Consider the following 18,862-nt stretch of genomic DNA (forward strand, 5'->3'; position numbering starts at 1 on the left):
GGTTGTTTCAGTAATACGTTAGAAAAAAACTTTTAAAATTTTTCGATTGAAGCTGCATTTCACATATGACCAAACCTTTCAATGGCTCTTGACTTAAATTCATGCGTACAAAGCATTCATGCCTTTGGATCATTCCCATGTTGTTCAAGCAATTGGAAATATTTTTTTGTATTAATCCCAACAATTCTTCATATTGTTCATGCATTTTGTGTGGATAATCATCGAGTGATGCTGTCAAGTTCTCGTGTTCAATTTTTCTAGCTGTCTAATATGCTCTTTGTCTTCTGTGTGAAAATAATCAATTTGAAAATGTAGAAGGCAGTATTCACATGTTAAAATCTATGAAGTATTGTTGCAAAAAGCCTCACACAGCATTCGATGATCTTAAGTCGGAATTTTCTTCAAATTGAAGTTTCCCGCAATGCTATTTAATCGGTACAAATTGAGATATTTTCTACGTACAAAAATGTTCCGTTTAAACCTCAACGAAATGACGCATATTGAAAAATGCGGCCCGAAGAGGCTTGAACATGAAATTAGTTACAAATGTGCCCGATGCGATTTAATACACAGTAATACAGTCTGCTTTATATCCCTTAAAATTCTGCTGATTAAAATTAGCTCTATTGAAATATAATTTTAAGACAATCTTTTTTTACACTCGGTTGTTTTGTTGAACTCTCCGAAATACTCGTTGGAATAAACATAGAGAATGTTGATGAAGTAACGACATTTCATTAAACGTTGGCTAATAAACCTCACATTATTTAACCTTAATAAATTTAATTATACTACATAAGTTTAGGTAACCTTAATTTACACGATTTAATTCAAATTGTATTAAAACTGGAGATATTTCCCTGTTTTGTCCCGATTATTATCTTATCGTCCCAATTCGTTTCAGTCTCCGGGACTAAGTGATTCTTGTGTCATTAATCCTTTCTATTCAATTACTTTATATTTGCTCCCTTCTAGCTGTAATACAGATTAAAGTTGCGTGTTTTTGACAGGCCTTTCAGGCTTTATGGATTCCGGTACTCAGTCTTAATTTTTGATGTTTTTTTCTTTATGTCTACTAATCTGATATGGAATACGAAAAGAGCAAGTAACATTGGATAATATCTACGGTTATATTATTAGTGTCATTTCTTTGGTATGATATGGCATGGTATAATTTATTATTAAAATTCTAATGGAAAATTGATAGGAGTATATCGATTTATATAAAAATAATTTTGCTAAATTAAAATTTAGTAATGATTACATAGCAGGGTAAGTAACAGTGCAATTGAAAAGTCCCCGGCCTGACACATTGGTTTTTTAGTTAGCCCTAACACTCAAAATGCGTGTATAAATTTGACAGCATGTCGAATCATTAGTTTGTGAATTGTAGCATTTTGAGTGAAGCAGCTTTTGTTATTGTGAAAAAACTTGACAAAAAGGATTTTTGCCTGTTGATAAAATATTGCTTTTTGAAGGAAGAAATACAGTTGATGCAAAAACTTGGTTTGACACCGAGTTTCCGGATACCGCCACAGGAAAATCAACTATAAAGGATTGGTATGCTAAGTTTAGACGTAATGGAATGAGCACCGAAGACGGTTAACGCAGTGGATGCCCAAAAGAGGTTGTTACCGACGAAAACATTTAAAACATCCACAAAATGATTTTGAATGATCATAAATTGACACTGAATGAAATATTAGACAATCTAAAGATATCAACTGAACGTGTACATCATATTATTCACGAATATCTGGGTATGAGAACGCTCTATGCAAATTGGGTGCTGCGCGAGCTCACTCTTGACCAAAAACAACGTCGAGTTGATGATTCGGAGCAGTGTTTGAAGATTATCAAGCATAATAAACCCGAGTTTCTGCATCGATATGTGACAATGAATGAAACATGGCTCCATCGTTTCACTGCGAAGTCCAGTCGACAGTCATTCGAGTGGACTGAACACGATAAAACTTCTTGAAAAACGGCCGCATTTGAAGAAAAAGCTAGAGCTGCTTCACCAAGACAATGCACCGTGCACAAGTCAGTGAAAACGATGGCAAGAATTCCATGAATTTTGTTTCGAATTAGTTCCTCGTCCAACGTATTTTCCAGATCTGGCCCCCAGCGACAATTTCCTGTTCTCATATCTCAAAAGAATGCTTGCTCGGAAGAAGTTTTCGTCGAATGAAATGGTAATCGCCGAAACTGAGGCCTATTTTGAAGCCAAGGACAAATCGTACTACAAAAATGGTATCGAAAAGTTGCATGGTCACTAAGATCAGAATATCACCCTTGAAAGGAATTATGTTGAATAAAGAAACTAATTTTGCAAAAAAATGTGTTTTACCATGGTAGGGCAGGGACTTTTTAATTGACCTGTTATTGTAAGGTATTCTAGTTTTAGGATTTTGGTTTTTGATTTGACTATGCATATTTTTATATTTTATTTAAACTAAAATTACTGTTTGGTTTATGTCCATTGATAACATGAATTTTTTTAAGATTTATTAAATCAATTTGGATCACTATAGCATTGTGGTTGATTTTGAAGAAACGTGTTTCACTATAATTCAACTCATCTTTCTCACAATCTTTCATGCTTTTTGGGAGAAAAATTACATATTATTTTCCGACATACCCATTCTCTCCAATGTGAGATGTGGTGTGAGATTCGGCTCGATTCCCCTCTCTGAATTCTTCACGAAATTAATGAATGCTCCCTTAATGTGGTCTGCGAACCACGTTATTATCGTAACTAATAAACGCAGTGCCTATGGATATAGGAAAATATAAATAAAGACTAACTCAACAAATATAAAACTGGGTTTTTGACAATAACAGACAGCATTAATATAAATAAGAAAAATAAATAAAAAAATACGGATTTTGCACTCTTGCCTAGAGCAATCACAAATTTTAAACAATCACAAACATAAATTTACGACCATGTCCGAGCAGGATTCGAAACCGCGGCTATCGCAACAGTAGGCAGACCGTCCTATCGCCATTATCACTGCGCCACCAGGCCGGAAAATTGTAATTTTGAAGTTAATTTTAATAATAGCCTAACAATATATTTAATTATAGCTAATAATCATCTATAACTAAAATACTTCATCAAGTACTTTACAAAATCAATGTTTAGATATGCTTTAACATATCAAGATTTCCTACGTCATATATAATATTTTAAAGTCTCCTTTTACCAACTAGGAGTTTATCTGGACTGGACCTTTAGTTTAACGTGGGCTCCAAAGCACTGTCCTCAGCATTAAGCCTACGGTTTTTACACTCTTGCCTAGGAAAATTAGAAATTTTAAAAAATCACAAACAAAAATTTCCAACCATGCCCCAGCAGGATTCGAACCTATGGCTATAGCAACAGTAGGAGGACCATCCTATCGCCTTTACCACTGCGCCACCAAGCCCGGCGCCTCACCCGATACTTGATATTGGCCTTTCGTAATCTAACAATGATGGGGTACGATTGACCCTTATTGAAGGCTTGAATTTAATTAATATTTTTCTTTGTATTTTGAAAACATATGCCCAGTAGTAAACAACAGTGAATGTTCAGTGAGTTCAATTAGAGCGTTTCTTCTGTCTAGTTGTTATTTAGTGTTGCTGTAGTTGTTGTTGTCAGTAGCGTTATTTAGCTGGATATTGCATTAGTTACACTTTTAAAATAATAAATGTACTTAAAATATTTAATACTTACATTAAAATGTTATTCTTGACGTGAATAAATTACCAATGTTTGAACTATACTAGCCGATTCCCGCCTTGCAACCTTCTTCTTCAAGAATTTGTTTGGTTTTAGCGATATTTGAGCTCTGGCACCATTGATATATGATAGAAGATTTAATTGTCACTCAAAATTATTAAGATAAATTATTAATAAGGCCCATACATTGCGTACAGTGCAACCAATACAACTACGTCACGTGGAGATTGGGCGCAATTAAGGGCGCTTTCAACATTTCCTTATTTCAAACTCTAATTTTTCTTTCAAATCGATTTTTTTGTAGAAACTACTTTTATTTTGTGTAAATAAAGTAAATACGTAGAATTGTTATAAAGTGTTTTTTCAAAAAAGGTTATCTATTATATATAACAAATTAGATTACGTCAATAAAGTGGCCCTACAGTTTTAAAAGTTCAGTATATTAGTTCAGTTCAGTTATAAATTCAGTCATAAAAAATAATATGTGAATCATAAAATATAAAAAAAGAAGCAATTTCAATAATAAATTTGAATTTGTCAATAATTATGTTTAAAATGCTATATTAAAAAATAGATGTAGTATCAATGACATCAACTTTGAAATTGCAATCAACGATCAGTAATATAAAAAAGAGTACGATTTAATGCAGTAATATATTGTTTTAAGGAATGTTAAAACATAGTGAAGATAAATTCACGAGAATACATAAAAATTCACCTAATTTTTAATGCCATAGCACTTATTCAAAAGTGGTGAAACCAATTTAAAATACGTTGAATGCTACTTGATGCGACTATTCCACCGTACCTGACAGATATACCTTTTTCATTGCTCTCTTATCAGTAGCGTCCATATTTAGATAATTTATTGTTATTTATATAGCACTGTGTTAAATAGAAATCTGGATGGAATTTCCATGAGTTTTCTAACCTAAAACTGTTAAAATAGATTTCATATTAATTCCTATATGTTTATTAATATGCAGTTACTTAAGAACTACAAACATAAAATAAATATATTTCACTTATTGTATTACTAATAATACAGCTACTAGATAATGTGAGAGAAATCAGCAATTTTAAGTGATTTAAATCGTATTGGCATTGAAGGAAGTAAAAATCTGCAATAGTAATAAATTGATTTTGAATCAAGATTATGTCACGATTATACGATAATAAATATTATAAAATAACTTTAAAATAATTACACTAAAAACTATATTTTGTGGCATTTAAATTAAAATCGTCAGAATAAAATTCCTCTAAAATTTCAATATCTTCGAATAATCCAATGAAGTATTGGAGAATCGACTGTAAGTAACCCTTAATACATAATTCATTTTGCATCCCTCATTATACACAAGGAAACTTTTTGCGAATATTGGATCTTCCGTCTGTTGTCATGCCGGAGTCCACCCTACGAATGTTTATGTTTAGGATATTCATACATAATCCAACTCTCATCACCGTTAGCTTTTTTTTCCTGGAACAAGAAGGAATGTATTTTTGTTTTCCGAAAAAAAAACGAAAGATAAAAACAGCTGAAAGTCTGTTATATTCTACAGCGTTTTCCCACGTTTGATACGTATGATTAGCTTTCAAAAAAAATAACATTGAAATTAATTTTTTAGGCTTATTTATTGCGCCAGTGGAGACGTTGTAGAAGCATGTAAAGCAAGTTGTCCTTAAAGAATCGTTTATTTATTGATATTGGGTACTTTTTTACATAATCTCAAATATAATTCATAGTTAAAATACTAATATATAAACAAAATAGTTCAAAAACATAAATAATAAATAGTTAAAAATAATGTGTTAAAATATAAACAACTTTTACTCTATTAAGTTTTGTAAATATGTACTTCTTGTTTTCTTGTTTTTTCTCATTTATACTTTTACATATTTCCTAAATAATTGTTCGTCAGCCCTCTTATTTTCCAGATTCCTATCTTCCACACTCTTCCCTTCCAGTTTGTAACATTTTCTCTCCCCCACCCCTTTCATCTAACTGAATTTATTTTCGATTCTTCTTTCTTTTTCTCTTAGTTCGTCAAGTCCTTGCTTTCAGTAGTGATTCTTTATTCTATCCTCTTATTGTTTTTTTAATGCATTTGTTTTCATCTTCTATTTCCATATGTCTCCACCATCATTTGTTAACACTTTTCTATTTCTTATCTTTACATTTTTGCTTTTCGGCCTCTCCTATTTTTGTATGTACATGAACTCGTTAATATTTTATTTATTGCAATTTAATCAGTTTATTTTTATTTTTCTTAATCAAGTCTAATACATGGTATTGTCATTTAATATATAAAAGCATTTATTTATTTCGTTTGCTTCGTGCACTAATGGATAGAATGATGTGAATATTTTAGGAATATTAGACGAAATTTTAAAAATTATAATTGTTTTAACAATAGATAAAGCAACTTACTGTGTTCAATATATGAGTTTTACAGACAATTCCTGAGTCCTGCTATAATAAAACAATGTTGTTATATAACTCAATATCTAATAGTCACAGTCTCAGTTTTCAGTTAAATTTAATAATTTTTATATATTCTAATTTCAACCTGTATGGAAATGAATAACATAGACATTAATAGCATAATAATTTTAATATACGATTAGTTTAAAAAAATTAGTAGTATAACGAGAGTAGTCGGAATAAAATACAAATGCTTTTCCCGGGACTGGATTCATCTCTTGTTTTTTTTTGTAATTTATTATAAATTTTAATTTCAATTTTCTATAACATATTTCTCCGTTTTAAAAACTTCCCCCTCAACTGTATAAAGATAATTTATTTTTGAATTATATTTTAAAGTAAATAACTAGTATCTTGAACCAAATAATATAACCGTCTTTTGTAAAATCATGTCAATTTATTTAACAAGAAAAAAATTTACTTCATCAAGTAATATTTCAACGCAACTTCTTAACTGCTATATCATGAATCTTTCATTCGAAACTTCTGTGTTGAATTTTACAGTTGTAGTCTGTTAATTTTTTCCGAAGCATCTCATGCGAATTACGGTTCACCTGGATTAGATATATAATCGTGAATCTGCCTACAAAAGTCAACTTTTTTCTTCCAGTATAACAACGTGTTTACCATAATACTTTTTCGTCAGTGATAAGTCATTTATGGTACATTGTTATGGTTTGTTTATGGTTTTAAGTTATATGTTGTGAAGGGGTTTAGAACATAAATACTATTAATTTATTAATAAAAATCTGCTTTATTTTGCGGAAAGAGATTTGACGAATGGCGACACTGCGGATAAAAACAGATCAACCCATCTCATTCGTTCACCATTATTTAGTTATAAACAAAATAGATGACCGGATAGTCTAACATAACACCTTCCTCCTCAAAAAGTGGCTACAGGGACGTACATGGCCGTTATTTCATCTAGACGGCTCAGAATCATTGTAAAATATGTTTGGGAGTCTTCGAAATGACACTGTTTCATATAAATGTTATATAAATTTCCACGGTATCCCTCTATGGAATTGTTTCCCAGCTTTGGTGACTTCAGATTCCAATAGTCTGCAGCTAAGAATCTGAGCGACTACTAACCACATTTGGTGGCCTTTCTCTTCGAACTGCAAGCTTCGGTTCAAATTCCAGTAAATTATGTTAGTTCTCAGCAGTTTTTCAAAGTTTGAACGTTTATTACTTGGAATAGTTTGAAGTTGTCGTTGAGCACATTCAATCCATGTTTCACGATCTTACAGCTTCAGCTGCAATAATTTTGTCGGAACTCCACTTAACTACACCAAGAAACGCTTAGAATAAATGGGATAGTTTATGGCTAGTGGCCGTTGAGCACATTCAGTCCACCTTTTGTGATATTACAGCTTCAGTTGCGATACTTTTGATAAAGATATTAATTTGCTTCAAAAAACAGTTTTATTTTGAGGACAGAAAATGCGACTGGTTGAACGGCAATACAAAGCGACAGTGAGGGTAATAACAGACCAATCCGTCTCACTAATTCACCATTCAGGTAATCAAAAAGAAAACAGATGACCGGAAAGTTTGGGCCGTATTACATAACACGTATACACATGGACATTTAGATTTTCAATAGAAAAACGAATTATTATGTTAATAATATTAGTTATTCATTTAGTGATAATAATAATTTGTTATTAAGTACAGACAGTGTATATATTAAGTGTTACGTATCCACAATATATAATTAAATATTACCTAGAATAATATTCCTAAATTATTATGATAAAACATTATGGTTGATGATAAAAGAGGGTGTGTAGAAAAGGGACAGCATATGATTTTTAAACCAAAAACTAGACTATAAAATATACTTGAATATTTAATTAATATTAAATTATTTCTAGGAAAAACGCTTAAACGTCTATTACACCTGACGAGCTTTTCAATTTACAATATATAATTTATTAGTTTATTCAATTTATATAGTTTAGCGTTATTGTACGAGTACACTGATCAAAATTATTACATCACCACACGTTATGCAAAAACAAAAACACAATATGAAATATAATAAATTTAAAATAAAATAAAATAACCTGTTTTTGTTTTTTTTTTAAGTCGTATATGGAGGTAAAAAATGTAAAAATCTGGTTTACTTATTTCTATCGTATAAGAAATAAATTCTTAAGAAGACTCAGAGTAGCAGGAATATTTTTGGATTGTGAAAATATTATAGAAATGCGTACATCCAAAGAATAATGATTTTAATATTCCGTAACAGTGAAGGTTTAAGGAAAAACTGCGGCACTTATATCACACTGATATAGAGAGCGTAAGGTTTCATCTGTTACTCTTGGGGAATTTTCTTTGTTGCCGTAAATGCGTTTTTCCAGTTTTCCTTGGCTTGATTTCCGGAGAGTAAAATTTATATATGATGAGAATCTCCAGTGTTTATTATAGTACACAGTTTAAGCCTTCTCAAGTTTACAGTGTTATTATTTCACAGCAAAATAAAATTATGAAAATCCTACAAGGTTACATCAAATTTATAATGTAATATTTTAAAATATTCTGTACATAAACAATATATAGTAGTGTTTAAAGATTAACGAGCAAAAGAAAGTTAAATATTTTAAAGCAATTTGTAAATATGTTGCAACAAATATTTAAAACACTCTATTTGTTGCAGGTTTTTTAAAAGCGGGACCCGAGGAAGGACAAATACAAAGTAATTTTGGTTTAATTGATCAGGTAGCAGCTCTGTTATGGATTAAGTCAAATATAGAAGCTTTTGGAGGTAATCCCTATAATGTGACTTTAATGGGTCACGGTACTGGTGCTGTATGCGCCAGTCTTTTAACAATCAGTCCAATGGCTATGCATGAAGATGAAAGTAAGTATTTCCCAAAAGTTTAAAGTTCAAATGAAAAAAATCTAATAGCTGAATCAATATTGTTTCGTAGAAAACTAACTTTATACGAGTCATGGTTTTATGTATATTTTTAATTACATTACAAATACAAGGTATCTCCAATGAAAGTTCATATTGAGTAAATTGATTGGCTTTAAGAAGAAAGCAGTCTGTGGAAAAGCAATAGGGAACTAGTTATTAAAAGGAAACGCAAGGGCCGATAATATTATACGTATTCTAGCGTTAGAACTTATGTGTAATCATAACACAAAATTATTAAAACATGCATAAATAAGACCTATACCTGTAGATTTACCACCCAGTGCAGAATACATTATTCCACAAATATCTCCGGATTTGACGCATGCTCATATTGAGCTCCATTTAATTTTCAGAAAATAGTCGGACTTTGGCGCATGCGTACATACAGGTTTATTTAGTTACATTTTTTATAGCGATTATTAGATTTAATGTCGAAAATCTATATAAGCAGGTATGTAAAAATTGTAAAACTTAACCCATTTTATTTAAAAGAGTACTGAATAAAACGAAATAATAAAAATATGATTAATATCCGGCCATCATATTTTTACAAACATCATATTATACAGCTTCATTATTTTTTTTATAAATAAATATACAAACATTTGATAAATAATTGATTTAATATTTAAACTATATGTAAGGAGGGAAATAAACATTGACATATTTTTGAAATAACACATTTTATTTAAAAAAATACTGAATAAAATTAAATAATAAAAATAATTTTTATATACCTTTCTATTTTTATATAAAAACCCATAGTTACATTAATTTGCATATTTGAACAAATAAATAGAACTCCAAGAACCATATAAAGCGTTTAGATCAAACTCATCCAATATAGTTAAAACCAATCGAAAAAGCCACCACTATATTGAAAGCAACGAAATTCACCTAAAAATCTTCAAATATGATCAACTAGAATCTCTACTGCAATTTTTGCTAGTATTCTTGATCCACAAACCCCATTAATAACTTGACCACCTCGATCTATCAATCAACATATTGTACATTTACTAGCCTAAAATGAATGGTTTATCATCCTTTAAGCTGAAAGAAATATCAGTCAATACATCATTGTTTACAAAACTATAATTTATTTACGTATACGTATGTAATAATGTATTGTATTTTCCTTGTTATTAATTCGTTAGGGTGTCGTTGATAGTTTTATATTTTGTTTATTTGATCCCGGTCTACTTTTGTTAGCAAATTACATCATAGTATCATTATACACAGTTCTTACCTCTTAAGAAAATGATACATTCGTCTCTGATTCTCTGAATTTCACATACTTCGACTTACATTCTCAACAAATTCTAGCTACAGCCTACCTATAAAATAAAATTAAGATCATTACTAAAGTATATTATGTTTAAAATAAATGTCTAATTATTATTAGTTACTAAAATGTTTGTTACTATTCTTGATAGACAAACCTCATTAATGACTTGACTACTTCCAACATAACAAGAATCATGTTCACCTCTGTTCGATGTTGTTAAATGTGATGTGTTATAAATTTGGCAGCTAACATTCCCATTACAAAAAAATTGGTGCTTTTCGAAGATTTTATAACTTTTAAAAATTTAACCTTACATTCTGCACTTACTCTTGTTCTTCCATATTTTAAAACCAATGTATGTTAAACCACCAAGACTAACGCAACAATTATATTATTGTTACTATTGATTTATTAATGTAACACAAAATATAAATATTCTAAATTTTGTTGTTGTTTTGACTTAATCGACTGTACCGATCGACTCGAAAATAGTGTACCGCCATTAGAAAAAGAAGATAATATAGTCGTAGAGTAATATACTCTATGAATATAGTTTATTCTTTTGTATGGTTTATTCTCTGCAGGACAGTGCGCATGCGCTGATCCGATATTTGTGGCGTAATGTATCCTGTCCAGTGCTATTCAAAGAACTACGTCATCCATAGACTTGGAGTGCATTTCAAGCGTCAATTTTTCTTTAAAATCCATTTTCCGGGTTAAGTAAATACATAGAATTTTTATAAAGTAGTTTTCCAGTAATTTAGCCTAAAAATCATTTGACTTTAGAAAAGAATATCATACTTTATATTTATATCTGTAAAGTTGTTATGTATAGATGAAAATTTGTTATAGAAAAAACGCCGGATACATAGCTATAAGAGCTACAAAATCAATTTTCTTTATCGCTGTAGAAGCGGGTTGGCAAAAACCGCTAAATCTGTAAAGTTGTTAGCTGTTCGCCGATATAAAATAAGACCAATAAGGAGCTCTAAACTCTGACCCGTATTTGCAGTAGAGATACCACATATTTGGAGGTGACATTATTGACACAAAGCTTCTTTTTTAAAAAGGCGGTTTTTACGAAAACGTTGAAAGTAGGAAGCTGATAATTCATGGCCAAAAAGGATCTCCAGCGGGCTTTATATCATCTATTGTCGAACGTCTAATCATAAATGTTTTGAAATATTTTACTATAATTTCGGGATATGGCCATATATTTTCCTATTTATATTTATTAATTCAACTTAAATAATTCAAGTTAATAAAATTTTACACGATTTGTAAAAGTCACTGGTATTAATAAAATATGGAAGCTGTATTAATAACAAGCAAATCCGACTGCGATAGTCGCGGGTTCGAATCCTGCTGGGGCATAGTCGTAAACTTTTGTTTGTTGTTGTTTAGTATTTGTGATTGTCCTGGGCAAGAGTGTAACTTCCGACAAGGAAAATGATCCCAGTAACGCCAGTAATCCGGTTGGGTAAGACCGGATGTCTTCTGGGATGATTTCTAAGTTGGTCGCGCCAGTCGGTAGGCTTAATACCGAGGACCGTGGATCCGAGCCCACGTTCAACTTTAGGTCTAGTTCAGTTTCCCTTTCCTTTTTTTTTACATATTCCTTCCTATGATATTTTGCATCAAGATACATTCCGATATTCATTCCTGTATGGAACAATAGTATCATTTATTGTTATTGGTAATTCCAAGTTTTGATCCAATTATTTATATTGTCTTGTAGCTATATATTTTCTTGCCTGTTGTAATTTTCGTATGGTTTCTTCATTATTGTCTCCGACAGCAAGAATCGGAGTGCCATTTACAATATATATTAGAAATGTCATAAAAATATCAGTTCATTAAATTCCAAAAGCAAAACGGTACTTTATTGTGTATTAAATAAAAATAAGGTAAAATGAAAAAGATATTTTGCTCCCATAGTACGATCTTAAAAAATCGACGCATTTTGGTATTAAAATAAAAATACCAGTAAAATATATAATAGTTAAATTTATCTCTAAAAAATTTTTAATAATAAAACTATATATGCTAATATACGTATGACCTGCTTTCTTATGTACCGCATTCATATATCTAACCAGTAGTGATTATTATTTCTTCAAGAAAGATTTATATACCAATTGTCTCAATAATAAGATTATTGGCTTAGGCTACAATAAAATATAATATATAATATCGTAAGTTAGAAAAACATTAAATGTTGAATTTAAAAAGAGTTAGATGATTTAAAAATGATTAATATATGTTAAAAGATAAGATTAATACAAATTAAGGACAGATTTAGTATAAGCAGATTTATTAAAAATTTTACTGCTCTACTACTTCAACATGTTTATATATTTTTACAAAAGGATATATACTAGTTTGTAATCTTTGAATGCTAACAATATATATATTCTACATCAAAATAACAACTCTTATATTGTATCTCAATTACGTTGTTGGGAACTCAATCTGATGTTCGTGAAACTATCCATGGTAAATAGAAATTCAATGGAAATATTCATTAGGACGTTGTTAAATCAACCTTCCTTCTCGTCATTTTTCTTAAACTAAAAGTGAAAATGAAACAATATTACAAATAGAGCAGCAGGACTGCCTCAATATTTGTCAACAAGTAGAGGAAACATTTTAGTGATCTGGTTAATAGTGTCAATTTATAAATATTTATGTATATCACTGTTTCTGAAGTACTTCGGGCATTAACTCACTACTTTGGCCTGAAACTGCTGAATTATGTTCTGATTACTCTTTTTGGAATAACTCAATATTTAAATGCGATATGATCATATGAGCTTAAGGATTTGTTTATATATTACTACTTTATTGTATGTTCATAGAGCAGGAATTATTTTAAGTGGCTAATATATTTTTCAAAATGTAATATCCCTTTGTTTTTTCTCCTTCTTTCCAGGCTAGCTTCGCATCCAATATAATTCCTAAATGCTGTGATACTTGTATAGTATTTACTCTGATAGGAATGTGTTGATTTCTCATATATGTGTAATTGATGTAGATGGACTTAGTCTCATTAAAACTCCTCTAAAGTTCATCCTTTACTTTGTCCAATTGTTAATTTTGTTTACAGATATTTGCTTCATATAAATCATAACTTCATATAAAGGTTTGAGATACGTAATCTACTACAAAGTGCACAGCATTAATTACACAGGTATACCAAATTCAACGAATTAATTTAAAAAATTTATTGTGGTTTATAGCAATAGTTTTGCTAATTTAGGTTTTGTATAATATTTACATACAAAAATTATTAATGTTTCGGGTCAAGTTATACTGTCATTGTTATCTTTTATTTTGTGCTTTGCGTGAGGGGAATATCAAACGAACCAGTTACGAATATGCTTTGCATAATAAAGAATCCCTTTAGATATTGGGCTAACACATCAAAATGATTTTAATGGAATATTATGCATTATAATAGAGAAAGCCAACGAACCATTTCAAAAGCATGAAAACAGGAAAATGGAATATGTTTAATACAAAGTAACTTTTTTTGTTACAATAACAATTTTAACGCTAGAATATAAGAATAATATTTTTATTGCTCTCGCACAATGTCGAAAATACAATTTCTCTATATTTGTAAAATATTTATTATTATAAATAATAAAATTTGTAGTTATGCAATAAAATTAAAATCTTTAATATATCGACGGAATTTAACATCTTTATTCGTTAGTGAAGTTAAAATCCTTTTATTATTCCCTGAATATACGATAATCTAAATATTATTTCATTAGATACGTTACAATTTGGCACTTCTCAATCAGACCTATTGTATACACATATTTTCTGTGATTTTTAAAAATGTGGTTTTCAAATTATCAAACGCTATCATGATTTCTAAACATGGGACAACATGGAATATGGAATATATAAATTTTATTTCAGTAGACGCTTCATAATTTGGCTCTTCTTAATAAAATAATATATTATCAGACCTATTTTATACAGATTTTTGCTCAGATTTTTGAAAATATAGCTTTCAGTTTATCAGAATCAATCATGGTTTTAAAACGTGGGATAACATGAAACATATAAGTTACATAAGCTCTCTGTTCAAGTTCTGAAACACAAAAGTTTTCGTGGAAAATTATGACGTGTGACAAAACCAACGAAATACATTCGACATACACTTTAAGAAATTTTTTATAAATAAAACTTCGAAACTGCTCAGAAAGCCACTGAAGCCATAAAGTGAACAAACCGAGAGAAATTATTCAGAATTGACTAGTTAGTGGGCAAGGAATTAAGCAAATGAAAAAATTTGCATGATCTTATGTTACATAATTTGTTCAAGTGATGTCTAACTGTTCAAGTAAATTCACTTTTCATCGCTAGGGATTTTAAGTCAATTGATGTGATAGCCATTTTCCTTTCTGTTCGAACGTCTAGACCCCTTATAAACGTCTGGAATCTGAGATCTCGTCCAAAAGTCTTGTATTCATTCATATCTTTGAACTATTTTCGAACTGGTTCTCCTAATCTTTCTTCATAATTCTAATAAAAATTCGTTAATAAAAATCGTTAAACCACAGAACTAACATATTTACATTATTGTTGTATATCTATTTTTAACTTATTATTGTAATCTTATTTTTTAAGAGACTCCGAAAAAGGAGGAGATTCTATGTTCGGCTGTATTTTTTTTGTAATGTATATTGGCCCGATTTTTCCGACAATTATGGGCCGATTTTCAAAATAATTTGTTTATTCGAAAGAATGCACTTCCGGGGTGGCATCATTGGAACCAAATCGGGATTTATTGGGGGAGAAGAGGGAAAATCGAGGGAAAGCCTGAATATTAAAAGGCAAGAACAAAGTTTTCACATATTTTTTTTATCTAAGATAATAAGATATTTGTGTATAATGTTATTGCTGAGCTCATGAGACGGAAAATCGGAAGCCTTTCAGTGTAAAAGCCATTTATTTTTCTTTTTAAGCAATAAGCTTGTAAGGCCTCGTAGAAATATTTTAGCCAACTGATTCTATGGTATAATGGTAAAAGCGTTTAGCTCCCAAACGGAGGCCGCGAGTTCGATTCCCGGCGGAGACAATAAAATTTTGTTTTTGTTTAGTAAGAAAATTTGTCAAATCACCTAGATTTTTAACACAAAAAAAACACTTTAAAATCTGCTACCCGTATTTTATATTCTACTATATACACACCATTTAGCTTAATTCCTACCCAAATGTATAGATCTATTTGCAATAGTTTTTGAACTAGTACCAACTAATCAGTTTGAAGTCCTTAAGTCGGTTTTACCAACCAACTATTTTTCTAAATATTTTATTAACTATGAATATACTAATCTAATATACCTTTACTTTACAGAACTTTTCCAGCGAGTAATTTTAATGTCGGGAACCGCTCTAGCAGATTGGGCTCTCGTTAGTAAGCCTCTTGATATTTCAATTCAAGTTGCACAATCCTTGAATTGCCAACTGCGTGATAACTTCTCAGACTGTTTACGACGAAAAAGGTAACTGAAAAAAGTAAATATATCAAATAATATGAATGGAAAATATATGTTCCAATATATTATAAAAGGTATAGTCAACAAGATTAAAAAATAGTAATAGTAAATCATATTTTTTAATTATTTAATTTAAATAAATATCTAAAATTGAATTTTATAACTTTATATAGTTTCAGCTTTAATATAGTTTTGCTATTTTGGTTCTATTTTCCATACCATACCATTTGGATTAATATTCAGATAATTGACGTTTATTTTAGGAATATTTTAGGAAATATTAAGTTTTGTTGTTATAATTTTTAAAAATATTTTAAGTTGTCCTTGAAATATTATATGTTTCGATATATTTAGGTTACCTCTCAAATTGTACGGAAAAATGTAAGGGAATCCAAACTAAAACAGAAATAACAGATTTTTTCAGATTGAGCTCCTTTTCTATTTATTCCTTTTCGAATATTAACAGATCATTGATACATATTTGCCACATACTCAATTTTGAAGATAATTTTAATAATTATCATTATATCTTCTTGGTTCTTCTTAAAAAACTATGGTATTCATTAACTATTCGGGGCAAAATTCATGTTACATTTTTACTGTAAAACGAAGTGTAATAAAATTATTAGGGACTTTCTTTATATGACTGTTAATATCAAACAATTAATTGAAATCTTAAGATTTTTTTATGTATAATATCTTTAAAAAATATGACATCATCCTAACATAAATATGTTATTTTTTAGGTTAGACCAACTCATGTCCGCCGTTGCTGTTACCGATCCCTATAAAACAACCTTTGGTCCTGTCGTTGATGATAGATTTGTGCCCAATGATCCTAAAAAGTCAATGATGCAGTACACCAGTATATTTAAAAGGTAAACGACCTTACAGGTCATTAAACTAACACGTTTTTATTGGATACGTTTAAATAGGTGTATAGAAATACAGGTAAATAATGAGATACCACGGTACGGTTTCTTTGCATTTCTATATCCGTCAAGAAAATACTACGACGACAAAATCATTATTAATTTCATAGGGGGAATCAAACTATCAACAATAAATTGTATGAACTAATTCATTTAAGGAATCCGAAATAATGGGCTTATTCGAGCAATATCGAGGATTCTAATAGAACATTGCTTCTTCCTCATTTTAAAAAGAATTTACCATATATATTTTGGCATATTATGCCCCTGCGGAATCTTCGTGCTTTATAACCCATAATACACATAATTTTGCCATAATAGTGTATAATTAGACAAAAGCCTTTAATTATTAAAGGAAATTGATGATTTTATCTACTAGACTATTCAAAAATCCTACTCTGTATGTTGGCGTCATCAAATTGGTGGCGTCAAAAATATCAGTATGATTTTGAAACTTGTCATAAACATTTATTAAGGACAAGAATTTTCATACAGTCGATTTATAGATCAAATTAACAAAATTAAATACTATAATTAATGAAATAGATGAATAGAATAGAACAATGGATGATGATGATAAACAGAGCGCTAGGCAATGGTGCATCAAGTTCAATCAATTAATTTTCTGCACATTGAAATTTAAAATTTTTAAAAATATATAAATAGTCCGCAGTTATAATGAGTATTAAATTAAAATAATAATAATAAATTTCTATATATTTAGAAAAACATAATTTGTAATAAATGAAAATTACTGCTTATTTATTTATTAACATATTGATATATAGGGCAGGTCGTATATTAGTTAGCAATCAATAACATATATTATAGTTTTAATAACGTTATAAGAAATGAATCAATTTATTTTTAATAAAAATTAGAAAAGAAAATTGTAAGTAATTATATCGATTCAAAAATCAGACAAAGCTCATTTTGATCTTATTGGTTATGTATACAATTGGAACTATTGTATACAATTTTGTATAGAATTTTATTGTATTACAATAGTTGAATCAAGTGACTTTGGTAAGAATTTTAAAAGGCTATGCCACATTGTTCATCCTTCTTTCTTCCGCAATGAATAAATTAGTAAATGATCCATAATGGCGAATAGAGTACGATGCTACCACGAGAGAATCAGTGATTCTTTAACACCTATTAATTCTAATAATGCGATATCGCAATCTATTACACTAACTACAAAGAAATATTGGAGTTAACCATATCTTCATGGAAATGGCAAGGAATTGTTCATCATGAGATCTTAAAACTTGATCAATTAATTACAGTCGACATCTAATGCGATAGAAATAAGCCACTAAAACAGCTGGAACTGATTATTAGGAAAAGCGGAAGGACCAAATATACTTCATTAACACTTCGGTAAAAATTGAAACCGATTGTCTGAACGTTTTGATATACCTATCATATAGTACGACTCGGGTACCTTATCTGATAGTCCTTTGTTCTTTGTCGGTTTGTTAAAATGTTAATATTAAAAGCACTTGGTACACATATTACAACTAGATATTAAATACCAGTATCTACTAATTTTTCTTCATATTGTCATAGTCCTAGATCTAAGACATAAATTAATTAACATTTGATCGATATAATACTCCACATAGTTCTAAAACACGTCGCATATCCATCCTGAATTCATTCAAATGTGTCTATTTGTTTATTAGTGAAAAAGTGATTTGTAAAAATGACTTGCTTCAGTTTTTAGTCAGGAAGTTCCACAGTGACGGAATGATGGTTTTGTCAGAAAAATGGTAAAAGTCTATTCGATTAACACACCATTCCTCCATTGATTACTGTTTAAAATTTACATAAATAAGTACACGTTAAAAAGTACGAGTGGAAAAACCAATTTAGTTATTTTCCACTCAATATAAAAAATTATATAGAAATAAATGGTTTTCGCCAACTGTGACAACCATACAAATCATATTATTTTTTTCATGCATTTTTGTAGAAAC

At 29.8% G+C, this 18,862-nt stretch overlaps 1 protein-coding gene across 4 annotated transcripts in view; it reads left to right on the forward strand.

Annotated features, from left to right (window-relative positions):
• The window catches only part of LOC143192946 (neuroligin-4, Y-linked), a 226,240-nt gene that overhangs the window by 171,202 nt on the left and 36,176 nt on the right, over positions 1 to 18,862 (forward strand). For all 4 annotated transcript variants that reach the window (XM_076398800.1, XM_076398798.1, XM_076398801.1 and 1 more), the window contains 3 exons: positions 8,881 to 9,084; positions 15,807 to 15,954; positions 16,695 to 16,826. In XM_076398800.1, the coding sequence (XP_076254915.1) occupies positions 8,881 to 9,084; positions 15,807 to 15,954; positions 16,695 to 16,826 (484 nt within the window). The remainder of the gene's footprint in view (positions 1 to 8,880; positions 9,085 to 15,806; positions 15,955 to 16,694; positions 16,827 to 18,862) is intronic.

The sequence above is a fragment of the Rhynchophorus ferrugineus genome, unplaced genomic scaffold, assembly GCF_030347505.1.
Source record: "Rhynchophorus ferrugineus isolate W39M unplaced genomic scaffold, kcgeb_rfMv2 rfM3, whole genome shotgun sequence".
Taxonomy (NCBI): domain Eukaryota; kingdom Metazoa; phylum Arthropoda; class Insecta; order Coleoptera; family Curculionidae; genus Rhynchophorus; species Rhynchophorus ferrugineus.